A 19,061-nucleotide genomic window follows, 5' to 3' on the forward strand; every position below is an offset into this window, starting at 1 on the left:
ATAAAAACCTGAAATGTAAAGCAAAATAAGTTTGAACCCTCACCTCATGAAATATGAAATGAGATTGAAAATCAATATGAGAAAATAAAGATTCAACTGCTGCATGTGCCAGCTTGTGATGCCTATTGAAGCAAAAACATTTTAATTTCCTCAAACAATGCCTTCCCAGCTGTGTTTCAAGCGCAAGCCTGGCTCTCTGAGGTCAAGTCTCTTTCTACCAAGACTCTGGTACTTGAGCTGAAGGCCTTTTTGGTGAGAGAGCGCAGTTAATAGATTTTCTTTCTTCTCCCTGCTGTTGTTGTGGAAAACTATTATGGATTCTGGAAAATTCTTGCTGGGGCTCTTTTGTGCCACGAGTCTTTCAGAAAAAGCGAACACAACAACAAGCTCTGTCTAAAAAAACCCTGGCCTTCAAATATTGCAGAAATGCAATTTCACCAGCTCCTCTATGCCAGCGCCAGTCCATTTCACAGCCACAATGGCCGCCTGTTTCTTCCTCATTTAGTCAGCCCGCCTGGAACAATGAGCATGGAAGAATGGCAACAGGTAATTTAAAGAGCTGGGTAAGAAGGATGTGGGCAGAAGGTGGCCCAACTCTGGCCCAAAACCACAGACCACCACCAGCTACCTTCTGGACCTCACCAGAAAAGAAAAAAACACACCAAGTGGGCAACTGTTTTCCCTTTTCTGTCTTCAGATTTCTGTCTCAGACAGTTTATCAGGCTTGACTGGAAAGAGATAATAAAAAATTATCATCTGATGAACATCAAGACGTTTGAGTTAAGTCAAGGCTATGGTGCAAAGATAAGCGAGTCTGTCTGGACTGAAAAGATGTTCCACTATAAGAAAGAATCAAAGCTTGTTCCCAAATCTTAGTTGTGAAATAATCAAAACTTTCTGTTCTGATTAGATCAGAGTTTTCTGTTCACATGTTTCGAATAAATACAGCCATTTCATAAGCAAAATATCTCTCTCAAAACATCCGTCGCCTTTCAACAGCTGAGGATGCTCTATATACAAAACGAGCTCCCCTCCTGAAGAAAACGAGACCCTCTCCCAGAAGCTCGGCGTGAGCAAAGAAGGATCATGGGAGATGTGGCTGGGCAGGGGGAGGAGCAGAGCTCAGGATCCCATCCCCACACAGCTGCAGCCGTTCTTCAGGGAATCCGACCGGGGAGCACCACTCGACCGCCTAATGCCATTAATGAGCGCAGCCATGCGGCAGTAACGGAATTGGAGCGCAGCTTCTCTAGCAAGAGCCTGGCTGCCCTTGGAGTGGCGGGAGACCAGTTAGGCTAGGTTTAACTGAACTTAACTTTGATACACCAGAGCATTAGTCCATGGACAGGGACGGAAATGGATTCAATGACAGTTAAGCATCATGGACAAGGTGGTTGCATATTTCACTGCTATGTGAAATTGTACACTAGCTTTTGCTCATCGCTGAAAAGAGAAATTTTAACAGACACTGTGCCTCGGATGGAGGTGTCGTCTAATCTTACATACCAGAGAAAAAAAGCTGTCTTTCATGGCACATAGTTGAAACTTGAATAAATAATAAATAAATAAAAACCACAGAATGTATTTAAAGTTGTTTCTTCGTAATAATGAAGAATGATCATACTCTGTTATGCTGGTCCTCATTATTTCAGCCAGGCTTTACAATATGAATTAATTACATGGGTGAATCTCATGAAACTAGCAAGAACACTTGCACTATTTTTACTGCAAATTCACTAAATAAAAATGAAAAAACATTTTGCCTGAAGAAAATTAAGCGTACATACATATTTAACCGTTCAAACGTTTGGTTGGCAAGTCACTTATGCTCACTAAGGCTTCATTTATTTTACTAAAAATACAGAAAAATCAGTAATCAAATCTTATTACAAAGAAATAACTGGTATGTTTTAATATATTTGAAAAGGAAATGTATTCCACTGATGCTAAATTTTCAGCAGGGATTACTCCAGTCTTCAGTCTCACAATCCTTCAGAAATCATTATAATATGCTGATTTGATTCTCAAGAAAAATGTCTTATTGTATCAATGTTGAAAACATTTGTGCTGCTTAATATTTGTGTGGATTATTCAATGAATAGAAAGTTTAAACGCATTTATACAGCATTTATTTGCAATAGAAATCTTTTGTAGCATTATAAATTTAAACTTTACTGTAAACTTTACTGTCACAATTTAATGCATCCCTGCTGAATAGAAGTATTAATTTCCTTCAAAAAATTAAATCGGACCCCAAACTTGTGAATGATATTATGTTTATGACAATTAAGCTTATGTTATGAAAAATGTCACAATGTAAAAAAGGAGGGGTAAACTAAAAATTAGCTTCATTTTCTTTATTAAACATAGAAATTTAATTTATTTCTCTCTAATTATGTTTTTCTTCTGATTGTGAGGTTACCCACATGTGTTCTTGATAGTTTCATAAAAAAAAAAGTAATGCCAATTGGAAGACATCAAGTTTGTGATGCAGACGAGCATGACGTGCAAGGACCTGATTAAAAGTCAAGATTAGCAGGTAGAGAACTAATGGCGAAAGAGGACTTCTAGTGTGCTGTGTGGTTATAAATAAGCATCAGGTTTTAAAATACTACACTATGCATTCCAGGAAGTTGTGTATACTCTTACTACAAGGACAGTTCAGTCAAGCAACCTGGGGTTAATCCTCTTACTCAAGGGCATAATGGTGATGATGGGGAGTTCATGAATCACTCCAACAGATTAAAAACAAAAATGTAGCAGAGAAACTATTCAATGGGTCCAAGGCATCGCTGCTGCTGGAGCTCTAGGTGGAGCCAGGGAGCTGCTCTATGACAGAAAGCAGTCAGCTAATAACAGCTAAGTGACACAAAGGTTAATATATCACCTATACGAGGCAAATTAATGCTAAAATAGTCTTTGCCGTTTCTGTACAGTACCCTACTGCCAAAAGATGCACTTCTTTCTTACAATTATTATCATAACATTTAATTGAATATCAATATAATCATAAATATAGGCTACTAGATAAGATTATAATTGGAGCAGTAAGCACCACTTTTGCATGGTTAACCCCACATTACTGTGCTAAAATTGTACAGTAAAAAATTATTCGAAATTGAACATACTACAATTATATATGCCTCCTATTTTGAGCTTCGTACAGTAACTGAAAACCTGTGTACTGTAATCAAATAAGTTAGACTAGTCATTATTTAAATTGGTTATACGCTGTGTGTATTCAATCATGGTTGCTGCCACCACAAATATCCAAATTAAATAGTCAACTCAGGGCTTAGGAATGTACAGTATGAAATAAAGAATGAGCAGTTTGAAACTTGAGACAACATATTCAAGGATTCTATTTAGAATGGGGTTTAGAATGACTAACTCTTTAATGTGTGAAAAGCCTAATATATATAGTAAAAAAAAAAAAAAACTATATGCACAAAACTGAATTTACGTAAATATAAGAGAGGACACTCAAAAAACAGCAGATTTTTTGTCAATGAAATATCGCAGTGCTTTCAGGTTGCCTAAAGAGTATGTATGTCGTCTCATTGTATCAGGAAAACTAAAACGAGTGATCCCAGGGCAAAGGTCAGTGATGTCAGTTGTGCTAACACGGCATTGCTGTGTACAGAGAAACAATAGGGGCTTCTAAAAGAGCCATTTGAAAGAAAACCTAGCTCTTTTTTGAGCTCTAAAAACTCTATAAAACAAGGTATTTTCGAGGTTTTAACCTGTAAATGAGAGTCAGCTTCTATCAAATATAAATCTTAGATTTATAAATCATTACAACAGCGTAAATTACTGTCACTATTATTAGCAGATGAAAAAGTGTTTTCCTATAATTAAAGATAGTCACACTTCTGCGTGTTTTTCTGTGGAATAACTACCTGAGGCGGCCTTTGCTGAGTGCTTCTGCAGGAAGTCCAGAGTCTGAGCCAGGGCTTTCTTATTGCAGTGAGTGGAGAGCTCTTCCTTACATTCAAAGCACCTGTTAAAGGTGAGCAAAACTAATGTCAAAATCCAATATATTATGCATTTTATGTCTAATACAAAAGATCGTACACATCTTTGAAAGCTGTAGTTATTTGATCAAAAATACACACAAAAAAAAGTAATGTTGTGAAATATTTAAATAAACTGTTTTGTATTTTAATACATTTTTCGTAACTTATTCCTGCAATGTCGAAGCTGAGTTTTCGACAGCCATTACTCCAGTCATCAGTATCACACAATTCTTCAGAAATCATTCAAATTTGCAAATAACTTCTTTATTTGATTAATAGAAACGTCAAAATAACTGCATTATTAACCTTTGTGTATATGGATAAATGATCAAATAATCATGCAATACAGCATAATCAATTGACGTTTCCTACCAGGCCTTCCATGTACTGAGGCTGATGGTGATACAGTGAGAGTCAGAGCGATGAGCTTGCTGATGTTTTGTGGAATGCTGAGTTTCTGCCTGGTTACAGCCCTGGAAGAGAGAGCAACAATAGCAAGGTTTGAAGGTTGGCATATATTTTAAGATCTAGTCAAGTTTTGGTCAATACGTTTTTTTTCCCCCCACTGTCAAATCAAGGTCAAACAAAGTCTCTACCATACTCCCAAACATGCTGAACAGCTTAAATGACCCATTCAAATACTGTGAGTAAAAGGCAAAGAAAACAGTAGGGTCACTCAATCTACTTTCAGAAATGCTGTGCGACCAGGGTAATAATATGACCTTTTAAGCACAGGCCTAATAAAAGTTTATTTCCCCTTGGTTTTGACACTTGCAGTACCCAACAACCACTGCTGCTCTTTTCAGAACACTAACGTTCAAAAGTTTTGGGTCAAACTTTTGATACTTTTATTCAAGAATGCAAATTGATCAAAAGTGACAGTAAAGACTTTTCCATTGTTACAAAAAAATTATATTTAAAATAAATGCTGTTCTTTTGAACTTTTTATTAATCAAAGAATCCACTAAAAATTCTTATTTTTTATCAACATAGATTACAAAAAAAGTATGCTTAAGCACCAGCCAAATCAGAATATTAGAATGACTTCTGAAGGATCATGTGACTGAAAACTGGATGGCTGTGGACAATTCAGCTTTGCCATCACAGGAATATTTTTAAATGATAATAATGTCACAGTTTTTACAGAATCTGCACCTTGGTGAGCATAGGCTACTTTTTAAAAATCATACTGACCCCAAACTTTTAGACAACTTGTTCACAAAATGCCTTAAAAAAGCATAAATGCTTAAAATGACTTTCTGTGTACATTTTCTTTATAATTCTTATAAAAATTTTGGCAGTAAAGTTTCTAATATTTGTGAAATATTAATATGCCGCAAACAACATGACACTGCGCACTGACAGAACTGCATAGATTGTAACACAATATATTAGTGTTTCAAAATGAGAAGATCTCACCTGGAACCCACACTTGAGGCACACAAGGATGTCATGTGCTCCTGCTGCTTCTCCCTCAAGCACATTCCTCTCCTTAAGACAATCGGAGCACACCGACCACAGGCTGCCTGTCACTGCCTTCTTCACTGAGCTGAGGTCCACAGCCCTGCTCACATGCTGGCACGTCAACCCTAGATGACACAAGAATATACATCTTTACTGAAGAGTTTACAACTCTATACAAGCTTTGTTAAATCCACAATCTGAATTTGAATGCTTAAGGAACTACATGCATGATAGATCCTTAATGTCTGATAAATGCTTTGTATGCTTCTCTGGAATTTTGCAACGTACATCAATGAAAAATTACATCATAACCTTTCCTTACCGCCAACCTCGTCGGACGACTCTTCATCGCGAGGCTTCTTTGGCTTGTTAGACCGCTTGGTCATGTCTGCGGTTTTTAAAGAGAAGGGGTCTTTCAACCGCATTTGTATCTGGGGGAAAAAAACACACTAAGTATGAGAACCAACAGCACAGGCAAAATTGTGTTTCTGAAGCCTAACATTATCACATAGGCTAACACATACACATGAGGGGCTCAGCACACTTCCGAGGTGGGCACAAAATGAAAAAAAATATTTAAAAGACTTACATAATCCATTGTAACTAAAAGACTAACATTTTTTCAAAGAGTTAAACTATTTATATTAAATTAGGCTATATATTAAAATGAAAATCATCCATTGTAACTAAAAAATGCTTAAAAAGATTTTTTCTTTTGTTTAAATAATTGAATATAACTAAAGGCTAAAAAACTTTCTTTTAATAATTATAATCAAACAATCAAAAGCAACTAAAAGCATATAAACTGCTAAAATAAGGACGCACAACATGTAAACTGATATTATATTTTCTTCTTATTCTGATTTTTCCCAACACAACACTTTGTTTTTAGTGAAGAACAAGGTTCTGGAAAGCTCTGGAATTATCTATTGACACTACTGCGAATTTTTCCTTTCCATCTCAAATATCTTAGTGGGCAAACACCACAGTAGAAGAATACCCGATCTATCTGAACTCATGAATACTGTAAGATGACAGCAATTGAATACGGTTTAGAAGTATCCTGTCAGCAGTTTAACCATTAACTATAACTGACGTAAGTGAGGATAATAAAGCAATACGAGAGAATTAGTTATAACTTAAGCAAACCACTGTAGAAAAGCAAACAAGAGCACGACACCTGAGACTTGCCCAGGTAACTGATACAAGTACTGACAGCAGGTACCGGCTGGTTAAAGGCCTTTGCTTCCCTAGTATTAAGTAAGATCTGTTTATAACACACAGTTAGAGTAGTTACAACAGTAAAATGTCGTTGGCTTATAGTAATAAACCAAACTCACCCTGTTTATGTTCCCCTCCTCTCTAGGTTCGCAACCAAGTGAACGTCAGTTGTCAAGTGGCCAGGTGGAAGAGCGAGGCTGATAACTTGCATATGCTTCCAAGTTTATAAATACGGAAGAATTTCTGTCGGTAGTTTGGTGTTCGGATCTAAAACTTCGACAATCAGGAATCGAGCAATCCCGATACAGTTTGTATTTTGATTTATAGAGTTTGTAAGCGTATTTGGTGGCATTTGGGGAAGAAGAACAGAAAGCACAAGTATCACATATGTCACGTGGTCACACCCTTAACGACGCGCTACGGATACTTGTATGGTCAAACTCGTTTGGGTATCTACTGTTGCTATAATAGAGCTGTTTGGCTCAGAAGACGAAACATTTTTAGAAGTACTGTAGTGTTTTGTACAAATGTAAAGACAAAAGAGCTATGTGAGAATTCAATATTATTGTTATATATCATGTAAACCATGTCACATTTTCACTCTTTTTGTGTTATTGGAGTAAATGTGTCAAAAATAAAATAAGAAAAAAAAATTCTTTTTTATTTTTACTTTTTCTTATTTATTTTTTTGCATAATTTAACCAGTTATTCTTTGCTGCATTATATGTGCATTATATCCGGCCTATAATTTATTTTATTGTGCATGAACATTCCTCTTGTCTTGGTATTGTTTGTGTTAATTTACATTTTCCGATCATTTTAATGAAAGTTAGACCTATATTAACAATGTATTATTCAAACGTCAATTAAACCACACTTCTACATTAAACAAATGCTTTAATTTGCAAGCACCGATAATTTCGGAATGCCCACTTTCTCAACTGAGATTTGTTTATAATTAGTTTAATATTGGACGTGTGGGTCTGAGCAAACGTAAATTATGCATTAACATGACATAACCACAGATTCTGTTAAATAATTACTTGCATGTCAAAATATAGTATAAACACTTTGTTGATCACATTATGCAAAAAAAAAAAAAAAAAAAGGCTAGGAGAAAATATGAAGAAAACATGCAAAGAAAAAAGAAAAGCAAAAAGAACTATATCGTTATATACAACTTAAAAGTGAAATTGGGGCTAAAAAAGAGTAGCATACGTCACTGGTAATACGTAGTAGTTTTGCGCATGCGTACTGGAGTTGTTGATAGCTGCAATCCTGCTACTTAGCTTAGACTTGCGTGTTGCGTCCCACCGTGTTTTCGTCAATATTTAGACACAAAACAAGGAAACAAGTAATATTGTCATCTTGCAGCTTTCCTTACTATAAGTTCTAGCATGGCGTTAAATGTCTGTTCACGGCTGACGAGAAGTTTTGTCCGCATTGTAGCGAGCAGAAGTGTCATTCTTGTCACAAGACCTCTGACGAGTTCATGCTGGACACATTTACGTTGCTTACAACGTGAGTGTTGAAATGTTGCAGTGTGTAAATGTAATACATCGTGATTGACACCTATAGATCTGTAAAATCCCGGCCAATCTGGCATTCGTCTTTACCGCATTAACGTTATGTGATTTCTCCCTCTGCGTTTTTTTGAAAAAGTTTGGACTGTAATAATTAAGTTGGCTAATCTAAAAAAAAAAAAACCGAGCTTGTAATTTGTTCTAAAGGTGACATTTTTATTTTTAGAGGTAAAATATCACACAACGACAACTATACGCCTAGCAAAAGAACGGCCTCTGTCGGTCAAATGTGTGTGTGTGTGTTTTCTTTCAGATATCCGCGTCATTCGTTATGATGGTGCTTCGCTACTAAATTTCAGCTCTTCTAGCCAGCCTTCAATAGATGTGTCATATGAGCAGCTGAAGAAACTGCTGGTGTCCCGATCCGGTGTGGTTATAGACGTCCGTGAGCCGTGGGAACTCAGGGAATACGGGAACATACAGGGGTCTATTAACGTTCCACGTAAGTCAGTGAATGTCCTAATCCATGAACTGTATATTTAAAGTCTCGTTATATAAATTACAATAGCTACTGTACCCTCTCATCTGCAGTGGGACAATTGAATGGAGCTCTTCAGCTCAAACCTGATGAATTCAATGAGAAATACGGAGGAGATATGCCATCACAATCCCAAAATGTAGTGTTCACCTGCCTTGCTGGTGTAAGAAGCAAATCTGCCCTGGACGCTGCAGTGTCATTAGGATACACCAAGTGAGCAATTCTGATTATTATAGAACTATTATAGTGCCTGTTTCTTTGTCACTTTTTATTTGAGTTCTGAGCGAAACTTTGAAAAGCATGACTTCTCAGGGCTATTATATTTTCAGTCCAGAAGTCAAAGAAAATTACTCTAAATGTATAATTTACAGCATCTGTTATACCTCACGGTAGAAGTCGTCAAATGGGGAGTCACCAATTAGTATTTGATTTGAAAGTAAATTCGGTCAAGGAAAAACCTATCAAAATAGGTAATAATAGGTAATAATAAATGATATGTCATAATAAATTAGGATGCCCAAACGTTTTACTACGATGGGCCAAAAAGTTTACTTGATTGAGGGCCGTATGCTGAAATTAAATGTTGCATTTTATTTTACACAAAGTGAACTTATATTTTCTACATTTAAATACAAAAAAAGGTAAAACAAAACTATAAATTAGAAATGAAGATATGCTTCAATTGCATGTCTATTTCCTATTTTTCTCCTCCTGATATGGCATGGCAGGCCAAATCAAAGGTCATCATCACAGACCAAATTTGGTTTGGTCACCTCTGTTTTTAGTATTTAAATACACCAAAGGTATACAACTCTGTCTTTTGGCACTCTAGTGTTTAATAAACAAAATTGCATGTGTCTTGTGGAAGAACATTGTAGCCGGAGCTACTATGGCACAGTCATGCAGATACTGAGTGTCTGACTTCGTCTGAATATAAACACTTCTTATAGGCATCATAGTGATTCAAAATAAGACAAAAACACAGTTTGTAAGATGGGTACATGATGCACTCGCTCATTATATACATTTTAAAGGACAAGTTCGGTATTTTACACTTAAATCCCTGTTTTCAGATCGTTTCTGATGAAATAGAACGGTTAAGATTAAAATTTGGACACATGCTGCTGTCCAACAACTCACCGAGTGGTCAGGGGTGTTCACTGATATGCTCACACAAAAATCGCTGCAAAAGATGCTTTCCAACAGGTTTTATTGTAGTTTTTGTCCAACTCCATTGACTTGTATTGGATGTGCTGTGAGGTACAAGTCAATGGAGTTGGACAAAAACTACGATAAAACCTGTTGGAAAGCATCTTTTGCAGCGATTTTTGTGTGAGCATATCAGTGATGGGGGGGAAAGCGAAAGAAACTGAAAATTCTTGGGAGAGCAGCATGTGTCCAAATTTTAATCTTAACTGTTCTATTTCATCAGCAAGGATCTGAAAACAGGGATTTAAGTGTAAAATACCTTTAAACAAAAAAAGTGACAGTGTGTCTTTAATGTAGTATAATATACATACATTTATAGGCAGGGCTACTGTGAATTTTATACAATATACTCCAGGTGTCTGTCCACCAAGAAGAAGCAACAGGATATGCACCAGATTATACAAACCAGATTTGTTTCTTATATCAATAGGTTACGCTAGTATATTGAAGTTCTGTTTGTATGGCCTTAGTTGCCTAATTGATTCTTCTCTTCCGGTAGGGTTCAGCATTTTCCAGGCGGATGGCAAGAATGGGCAGAACGTGAATTAATACAAACCAAAAAGTGATTGTCCCTTTGTAGTCATGCCAACACTGTGATAGAAGTTTGACTTGTACTGCAGTCTCAATTGACTCAGTCAAAATGTGCCACTAAGTCTGTGTAATTTAATGGTATTGACTGGAAGTAAAGGAATGGTGTGATTATATTATAAATCAAGATGCACTATATTACATATTGGGATCCATGCACATTCTACTCTATTTCATTTGACATATAGCCTACTGTAGTATAGTTGGAATGGGAAGTGCAGTGTGTATCAATTTCTGTTCAAAGGGCTGTTGGCTATTTGCCTAATACATAAACCAAATATCAGGGCAAAAACATTTACCCAATGATTTATGTTCAGTTTGCATAGTTCTATAAAGTGGAGTGTTGTTTTTGTATTCTTGAAAGTAAAACTTTAATGTCACATTGTGTGTATTGTGCTTATTTGAAAAAGTTTATCTGCATTATCTCGCATTTGTCATTTTTGATAAAAGCATCTAAAACATTAAAAGTAAATTAAAACAAACCCCTAACCTTAAGTATTAAAACTTAGGGTGCAACTCATCCTTCATTTGAATATCACTGTGTACCGGCTATTGCTTGCTTTTTCTTCACAAAATATAAAAATCTGATGTAAACATAATTTATGTAATTTAGTGAGATAAAACTACCAAGACAAAACACTTTAATTCTGGTTTATGTGCAATATATGCCTATATTTATTTAGACATAAATAACCCTTTTATGCAGCAAGGCAGAATTAAATTGATAAAAAAAGACGGTAAAGTCATTGATTATCTTTGAATTATCAAGAAAAGATTTCTTGAAATAAGTGCTGTTCTTTTGAACTTTCTATTCATCAAAGAATATGGAAAACAAATCATGGTTTTAACAAAGATATTAAGCAGCACAACCATTTTAACAATAGAAAAAAATATTGACCAGCAAATCAATATTGAATGATTTCTGAAGGATCATGTGACACTGAAGACGAGTAATAATGCTGAAAATTCTGTTTTCCATCACAAAAATAAATTACATTTTAAAATATATTAAAACAGAAAACAGTTATTTTGAATTCTAATATTATTTCACAATGTTACTGTTTTAATACTTTAAACTGAATAAATGCAGTGAGCATAAGAGACTTCTTTCAAAAACATTAAATCTTACAGATGCCAAACTTTTTCAACAATTTCTACCTTACAAATAAGAAAACCCTGTTCAGCCGTACATAATCTGACTGGCACTTTATAAGACTTTGTAATTGTCCAAGTTGCAATGTCATCTGTGACTGTGACTTATGACAACAACATTGTACTGCCATTTTATTATAATATCATCAGAATTTCTTACACTCTTGCATGTGTCTTTGAGCCATAAGTATGTGTCCGATTATAAGAATTATATGTACCATTGCCATTAATGTGGATGTGATGTGTAAAGCTGGGGAAAAAAACGTATAACTACTAAGCAAAGCAGCCTCAACAACAAATGGACAAAGATAATAGTGCCTTATTATTGCCTAGAGGCTAGCCTATTGTCTTTATCAATGGTGTCATTGTTTTTTTCTGTATATGACCACTGCTACAGGAATGACTAATGTACTGTAATTGAATGAGATAGCAGGAGTAAAATAACGCCTGAGTGATTCAGCTCATTTAGCCACTGTTCACATCTCAGAGAGATGCAGACCCAGCCTTCCTCCCACAAGGCTGGCAAATCTTAGATCGTTGGAAAGAATCTCATGAACCACATTCTGTCAGCTCAAAAAAACAACAGCAACATTGTGTAATGAAGAAAACAGAGCATAATTCAGCTGATACTCTATCTGCACCTTTTTAAGGGAAAATTATTATTTTAGGTTCTTTAGATTATGATTAAAAAGACTGAGGACTTCCCACTTAAATCCTTTAGTCATCTCAAGCGTGAATCTCAGACAGGATAGACAAACACTGGGGTTCGTTTCCCTTCGCATTTCTTATTTTTACACATGCTTGTAAATAGTGACCAGATTAATGTCATCTCTCACATCATCCCTTTGCACAGATTGACCCCGTGACACTATTTCTTGCTCTGTCTAGAAGCATGTGTAATTAAAAGCCCACATATCAAAGCACATCAACATCACGACTGCCTCTTAATTTGACCCTCCATTCAACACCTCTCAAGACCCTGACAGATGTTTGAGTGACGGGCCCATTTCTTGATGGTGCAGAGGCTCAACATTCCCAAAGCACTGACTCATGTTTATAGCCGAGTATAAAATGCCTGGTCCTCTGGGAGTGTGGATTTGTGAACAGAGCTTGCAAGAGGAAGATCAACAAAGTAAGGCCTTAAAGTTTAGCCACTGATCAATGATGAGTCGCAGCCCAGAACGGATCTCATCCTATCGCCGACATTTCGAGGACACCAGCACCTCCTCTTACCAGGTGAGGGTCAGCAGCCCTTCTCCCGTCAGACGGGATGTGGGGAGGTGCCGGTCAGCCAGCTACTCCCGTAACGCCACCGCTGTGAGAAGCAGCATGGCCGCGGGACGGAGGACCATCTCATCCTCACGCAGCCAGCCCCTCATGACTGGGTAAGCATCGCACATTAAGCAAAGGAACAATACTGAACATCATCATATGCATTAACTTAATCTGTTATTTATAGGAGGTGCACAGTGTAACTTAAAAATGTTATATACATGTGTAAGTTATGTATTTGCTTACATAACATTAATACACTGTGTGTGTGTGTGTGTGTGTGTATAAATTACGTTTTTGTATATATGTTTTTTTTTGTATATTACACATGGCATATATTTAACCCTCTACTGCATAGCGTTGCTCTCAGGCAACGGAAAGTGTTTTTAAGTTTAATTTCCAGTACATGTTTCTTTAAATAATTGCAACCAATCAAAATGATCAAATGATTGCTATAGAATGGTCCAATAAGGTGTGGGAGTCACTATCAAGCATCATTTGAAGGCAGGACTTCCTTTTCTGACATGTGGTCACAGGAGCACATGGTGTGAGAAGAATGTAAGATTATTTGCTTCAGTAATCTTATTTACAATGACATGAACTGTAAATAAAAAATATATGTATGTGCATGAAGGTGTAGAGAAGCCGTTTGTCAAGTTTTATTAACTTTTTTTTAATTTAGCATGTTTAGAAATTCAGTTTTTCTTCTTGTTGCCTCAGGGCAACGTTATGCGATAAGGGGTACTTTTTATGAGGTCTTTGCTGACAATGTGTTTGGATGTTATCACACATCATTACATGTTATTTGTGCACAATATGGTAAAATAATAATAATAATAATTAAATTGTACTTTTACAGGCTAGTGTTCAGTGCAATAGCAATGCTAATGGTAGATGTGTCTTTCTTGAAGGCCAAAATCAGTGTTTTTGCTTTTTCTGCACTGATGTTTTACAGGAAAATGGATGCAGGGACATTTTATGGTAAAAAGGAGCAATCAGTCAGAATCATACCCAACAATGGATTTATTAGTGAGTACAGTGAGCTTGAGGAAAGTGACAGTGATGAAGAATGGACCCCAGAAAGAGGTTTGAGAGGCAGAAAAATACATGTTTAAAGCCCTTTTCTTATATTTAGTAAATTCTCAATAAAAGGCATTTTCAAATCTCTTGATTTTCCTAATAAACGTTGAGACAATATTAAATTTTTCTCTGTGATTTACTACCTATACTGCATAGCGTTGCCCTGAGGCAACAAAATAAAATCTGCTAAGGGGGTGGGTTTTAATTTTTATTTTATTTTTTTTTGTTAATCTGTTATCTTAAATCTTCAAGAAAATAAGATGAAAAAAATTTTTTTTATGCAAAAACATAATTCATGCATTAGAGGGTTAATAAAATATCTAATTAATAATACAATTACTTTAAATATTTGTTTAACTAGCCTACTTAAAACTCAATTTTCCATGATGAGACTTTGTTGTTATTTTTGTCCTCATGTCTCTTATTTATTTTTGTCTTATAATTATTATTTATACAGATTATGTAGGCTATATGAATTAAGATATTTTAAATCAACCTCAATACAAAACTAACATAAAAACTGAGTTGCTTGCAGTTGCAAATATAGGTGGCTTTAATATTTTGACTTTACTTTTCGAGTTTCGTATTTAATTAGTAGCCTACTATTGACTGGTGGCAAATAATTGCTTTGTTAGAACACACTTTTTCATTTGACTTATTGATCCGTTACAAATCACACAAACCCTCTAGGAGACTCGAGCGCTTTGTGTGACCGTGACCTAATAAACCCAAAGTGACAAATAAATGAATCTTCACAATATCAGCATTCACTTACAGTTGGTCTCATGGTGTTTTGCCTTGCAATTCTTGTTATGCAAAATCTGAATTGATTGCAGTGTCGGAATGGGAGCCATCTGTCTCAGTGGAGGGGGTCCAGGGTTCGATCTCGACCAGGCTGCTGCAGATAACCGTGAATTCCTCAGCACACGAACCAGTGAGAAACAAGAAATGATTCTGCTCAACGATCGACTGGCAGCATACATTGAGAAGGCAAGTGCACTTGCACAAAATGAATATGCCCTTGGTGCATTTTGAAACACTAGATGCTAAAGCTTTGGCAGCACTTTTATCCACTCTTAAAAAATATTGTTCCATTCAAGTGAACTTCTTAATATATATTTTTTTCTTAACACAAAGAACATTTTTATGATCTAAAGAACTTTTTCCACTATGACCACAAATAGGCTAACCTTTTGTGGAATAAAAAGATTCCATGGATGTGTAGCTATCAGTAATATGCCACATTATTTATAACACCATAATTGATAGCCTAACAAATATTTTACATTCTTTAACATTGCTCTTAATGCTCTTGGAGACGAGCCTCATTTTTAGAGCCATCTTTGACAGCATTTGTCTGCTTTGGCCACGGTTGAATGCGTCGCGCTCACTGGCAGTGTGGAAATGCCACTGCTGGCCCACGAGATAAAGCGCATTATTCGCACTTCTGTGGGCATACAGATACAGACAGGGCACATAACACGCGTACTGTGTTTTCTTATCCTCCTGTCGAAACAAAGGTCCGGTCGCTCGAGCAGCAAAACAAATTGTTGGAGACGGAAATCGAGTCCCTGAAGAATCGATTCTTGAAGCCCACCGGCCTCCGCTTGCTGTACGAGGAGCAACTCAAGGAGCTGAAGAGGCTGGCTGACCAGATGAGAGTGCAGCGGGTAATCATTTGAATATCTTTATAGCCTATAATAATAATAAATAAAAAAATTTTTTTGAAACGGCTGTAATAAATGTAGGCCTAGTTAATTAATATTCAGCCATACAAATCTATATTTAGCCTATCCATAAAATATTAATAGGATAGCCTACATATTTACACAAGCGTGTTTTAAGACTTTAAAAATGTTGCCCAATGTTGTCATTGATAAGCAACTCTGAGGCGGTAATTCCAACAGTCTCTGACTTCGACAAGTCTATGAATTATGATAATAATGCTTGCAATTAATTTTAAAGGACCTTGCTATTGCTGCAAAGGATGCTATGGCTGGTCAGTTGGAGATGATTAAGATTAAATATGAGGAGGCCTTAGAGATGAGGAGGAAAGCCGAGCTTGACATTGAAGCTTTCCGTCCGGTACGATTCCCATCAAATTACCTTATAACATTTATCTTTATTAACAAAGAATTGTGATAGAATGAGATCTCTTACGAACATCTTTTATAATCTCAGGACGTGGACGCCGCCACCTCCGCGCGCTTTGCTTTGGAGAAGCAGCTAGAAAACCTGGAGGTGGAAATAGAATTCCTTCAGAGAGTGCACAAACAGGTAATTAAAACGCAAAAAAATAATTATACTTGCACTTGATAAATAAAATCGAAATGTTTTAATATTTCAAACCGCACGCTTGCAGGAAATCGACGAGCTCCTGAAACAGATATACTCAGCCCACGCCACAGCATTAGACGTCTACAGTCTCCCCGACCTCTCAGGCGCTCTCAAGCAGATCCAACACCAGTATGATGACATTGCAGCTAAGAACTTACAGGTGGGCATTTTTAAATTACAAATATTGTTTTAAATGTTTGGAATTGAGGAGGCTGATTTGAACACACTGTCTGTGACTGAGTAGTTTTCATTAAAAGAAAAACACTGCAGTTGTTACAACACTCTCTTAGTCTCCATATTAACACAACACCTTTTCATTTGTCTACAGGAAATGGATTCTTGGTACAAAAATAAATTTGAAGATCTCAACAACAAAACAACAAAACATGTGGACAAGGTACGAAACGGGAGAGAGGAAATTGTCACTGCGAAGAAGGATGTAAGTATTAATGATCTTTCTTTAACATGCTTACGTTGGGCAATAAATCTTTGATACCTTGTTGACTTTTACTATAACAGTAGTAAAATAACGTCTAAAATTATTACAATATTCATTGTTCCCTCTTGTTTTTTAGATTCAAAATAAGGAGCGTGACTTGGACTCTATGAAAACCAAAAATGATGCGTTGGAAGCACAGATCCGTGAGACTCAGGAAAAGTACAGAAAAGAACTAGAAGAACTCCAGGTGAGACAAATGTAATTTGGCCTACATGCAAAGTAAAACCGAAGAAAGAAATTCAAGCATAAATTATATAAACACTTCTGACAGGCAAGAATTGAGGCCTTGCAGCTTGAGCTGAAATCCTCCAAACAGAAGATAGCGCTGCTCCTGCGTGAATACCAAGATCTGCTTAATGTGAAGATGTCCCTCGAGATTGAAATTACCACATACAGGTAGCTTTTAGCAACTTAAATATTTGATCACATAAAACAGTTTATACCGAAAAGTGCCATTTTCTTAAATTCTTCCTCCTTAATTGTTGTTCACAGGAAGCTCATTGAGGGTGAGGACTCTCGTCTGTCTTCCATGGTCCAGAGCATGCAAACCATGTCCCTCATGAGTGGCAGCATGAGTGTTCACAGTGCTGGAGCCACAGGTGTTGCAGGTGCCCTGGGTGCAGGAGTTGCTGATAGAGCAGGTGGAGGTCTAGGTGGTGGTCCTGCCACAGGTCTTGGAGGAGGCATTGGCGGTGGTGTTGGCGGAGGTCTAGGTGGTGGTCTTGGCACAGGTCTTGGAGGAGGCATTGGCGGTGGTGTTGGCGGAGGTCTAGGTGGTGGTCTTGGCACAGGTCTTGGAGGAAGTCTTGGTGGCAGCCCTGCCACAGGTCTTGGAGGAAGCATTGGAGGGGGTGTTGCTGGAGGTCTTGGTGATGGTCTTGACACAGGTCTTGGAGGAAGCATTGGAGGTGGTGTGGCTGGAGGTCTTGGTGGAGGTCTTGGAGGCATTGGTGGTGGTCTTGCGGGAGGTAATGATGGAGGTTTTGTCAACGGGATCACCGGTGGGGTTGGCGGCCCAGGCACCACTTTCGACTATACTCAAGAGCAGGCTGTGGAGATGACAGAGAGGACGACTGTGCTTATCAGGTAGCATTAAAATAAAGCTTTCTGTCAGAACCGTGGTTTTGCGCATGTTCTCATTCTGTGGTGTTTGTGCAGAAACTTGGTTTCAATTCTGGCCATGAATCATATTCCCATCTCACTCCCTGTATCCCTTTCCCACAGTGTTTCGTGTCTTTTGAAAGGGCACCACCCTGACAGTTTTTGTACCTTTTTTTTTCCTGAGGGTGATAGCAAAATAAAAATAAATCTAAGCATACTATCAATAAACTTACAAAGAAAATGTAACAGATAATGCAGAGCTTTGAGAAAATAAAAGGTGAATTCATATTTTAGAGTTTCGTTTTAGCCTGCTGAATGAATTGCATTGTTTTCTCCCACAGAACAGTTAAAACTGAGGATGACATTCTGGAGAGCAACACACAGGAGAAATCATATTCCATCTCTGGAGCAGCAGATGATGATGATTAGTGCTGTTTTCTGCTCGCCAGTCATGCCTTCAAATGCGCGTGCCTTACTATTCAAAGATCAGCTTGCGTCTTGCATTGCTTGTCCACAAATGGAAATAAAGCTCTTAGCATCATCTCCTTTTGTGGGTTTTTTGTTTCAACATTGTCTGTGAACATTGTCTACATTGTACACAATATCAACAGGTGTAAGATGCAGGGCACCTTATGACCGTTTATGACGAGGAAGGAATAGACAGGAAAACTTCTTCAGGGAGTGTGATTGTGTCACTCAAGGCTCAGTTTATGACCTTGATTCTTTGGCCAAAGGGGAACCCCAAGCTGTACGGTATACTGCCACAACAAGAATCACACTCACTATGGCCCCATTCTATCGAAATCTGCCCTCTTCATCTGCATCTGATCCATCCTGATCGGTTCACACTGGAACATGCCAAACACTCAAAACTGTCTGGAAGTGTGAGGTAGATGTGTTGGCAAAAGCAGCATGTAGTTGACAATTAAAAATATGCATTTATAAATGAAAAACTGATTCAAAACAACTTTCAGATCACAAGCCTGACCCTGAGCGCTGACAAGACCACTTTAAACCACACTTGAGTCGATAGTCTACTACAGCAGACAAAAGATAAATGT

General features: G+C 37.2%; 3 protein-coding genes across 5 annotated transcripts in view; 2 read left to right on the plus strand and 1 right to left on the minus strand.

Moving 5' to 3' along the window:
• usp45 (ubiquitin specific peptidase 45) overlaps window positions 1-7,176 on the minus strand; it is a 32,095-nt gene extending 24,919 nt beyond the window's left edge. Inside the window, exons 1-5 of the mRNA XM_079626162.1 lie at window positions 6,821-7,176; window positions 5,803-5,911; window positions 5,436-5,605; window positions 4,389-4,489; window positions 3,900-4,000 (exon numbers count right to left, since the gene is read on the minus strand). Coding sequence (XP_079482288.1) covers window positions 3,900-4,000; window positions 4,389-4,489; window positions 5,436-5,605; window positions 5,803-5,905 — 475 coding nt within the window. The 5' untranslated portion in view covers window positions 5,906-5,911; window positions 6,821-7,176. The remainder of the gene's footprint in view (window positions 1-3,899; window positions 4,001-4,388; window positions 4,490-5,435; window positions 5,606-5,802; window positions 5,912-6,820) is intronic.
• A 722-nt stretch (window positions 7,177-7,898) lies between these two features.
• Window positions 7,899-10,939, plus strand: tstd3 (thiosulfate sulfurtransferase like domain containing 3). Its single transcript, XM_079625764.1, has 4 exons — window positions 7,899-8,222; window positions 8,538-8,726; window positions 8,816-8,975; window positions 10,471-10,939. The coding sequence occupies exons 1-4, from the start codon at window positions 8,099-8,101 to the stop codon at window positions 10,535-10,537; spliced, it is 540 nt and encodes a 179-aa protein (XP_079481890.1). The 5' UTR covers window positions 7,899-8,098; the 3' UTR covers window positions 10,538-10,939.
• A 1,858-nt stretch (window positions 10,940-12,797) lies between these two features.
• Window positions 12,798-18,543, plus strand: LOC307005875 (desmin). Of its 3 annotated transcripts, XM_079626378.1 has the most exons (12): window positions 13,467-13,541; window positions 13,939-14,069; window positions 14,900-15,053; window positions 15,584-15,733; window positions 16,029-16,148; window positions 16,245-16,340; window positions 16,426-16,560; window positions 16,729-16,839; window positions 16,976-17,086; window positions 17,171-17,295; window positions 17,392-17,985; window positions 18,342-18,543. In XM_079626378.1, the coding sequence occupies exons 2-12, from the start codon at window positions 14,053-14,055 to the stop codon at window positions 18,427-18,429; spliced, it is 1,701 nt and encodes a 566-aa protein (XP_079482504.1). In that variant the 5' UTR covers window positions 13,467-13,541; window positions 13,939-14,052; the 3' UTR covers window positions 18,430-18,543. The 3 variants fall into 3 exon arrangements, with proteins under 3 accessions (XP_079482503.1, XP_079482504.1, XP_079482505.1); XM_079626377.1 differs by lacking the exons at window positions 13,467-13,541; window positions 13,939-14,069 and adding an exon at window positions 12,798-13,096 and having other exon boundaries at window positions 18,342-18,540; XM_079626379.1 differs by lacking the exon at window positions 13,939-14,069 and having other exon boundaries at window positions 18,342-18,540.
• The last annotated feature ends 518 nt before the right edge of the window (window positions 18,544-19,061 follow it).

The sequence above is a fragment of the Phoxinus phoxinus genome (assembly GCF_949152265.1).
Source record: "Phoxinus phoxinus genome assembly, chromosome: 10".
Classification (NCBI taxonomy): Eukaryota; Metazoa; Chordata; class Actinopteri; order Cypriniformes; family Leuciscidae; genus Phoxinus; species Phoxinus phoxinus.

What these genes read in the sequence shown, in the direction of transcription:
- tstd3 (XM_079625764.1), top strand. Translation starts at nt 8,099, where the DNA reads ATGGCGTTAAATGTCTGTTCACGGCTGACGAGAAGTTTTGTCCGCATT. An exon ending in ACATTTACGTTGCTTACAAC is followed by an intron (nt 8,223 to 8,537) that starts GTGAGTGTTGAA and finishes GTTTTCTTTCAG; the next exon opens with ATATCCGCGTCATTCGTTAT. An exon ending in GTGTCATTAGGATACACCAA is followed by an intron (nt 8,976 to 10,470) that starts GTGAGCAATTCT and finishes CTCTTCCGGTAG; the next exon opens with GGTTCAGCATTTTCCAGGCG.
- LOC307005875 (XM_079626377.1), top strand. Translation starts at nt 12,873, where the DNA reads ATGATGAGTCGCAGCCCAGAACGGATCTCATCCTATCGCCGACATTTC. An exon ending in AGCCAGCCCCTCATGACTGG is followed by an intron (nt 13,097 to 14,899) that starts GTAAGCATCGCA and finishes AATTGATTGCAG; the next exon opens with TGTCGGAATGGGAGCCATCT. An exon ending in AGGACGACTGTGCTTATCAG is followed by an intron (nt 17,986 to 18,341) that starts GTAGCATTAAAA and finishes TTTCTCCCACAG; the next exon opens with AACAGTTAAAACTGAGGATG.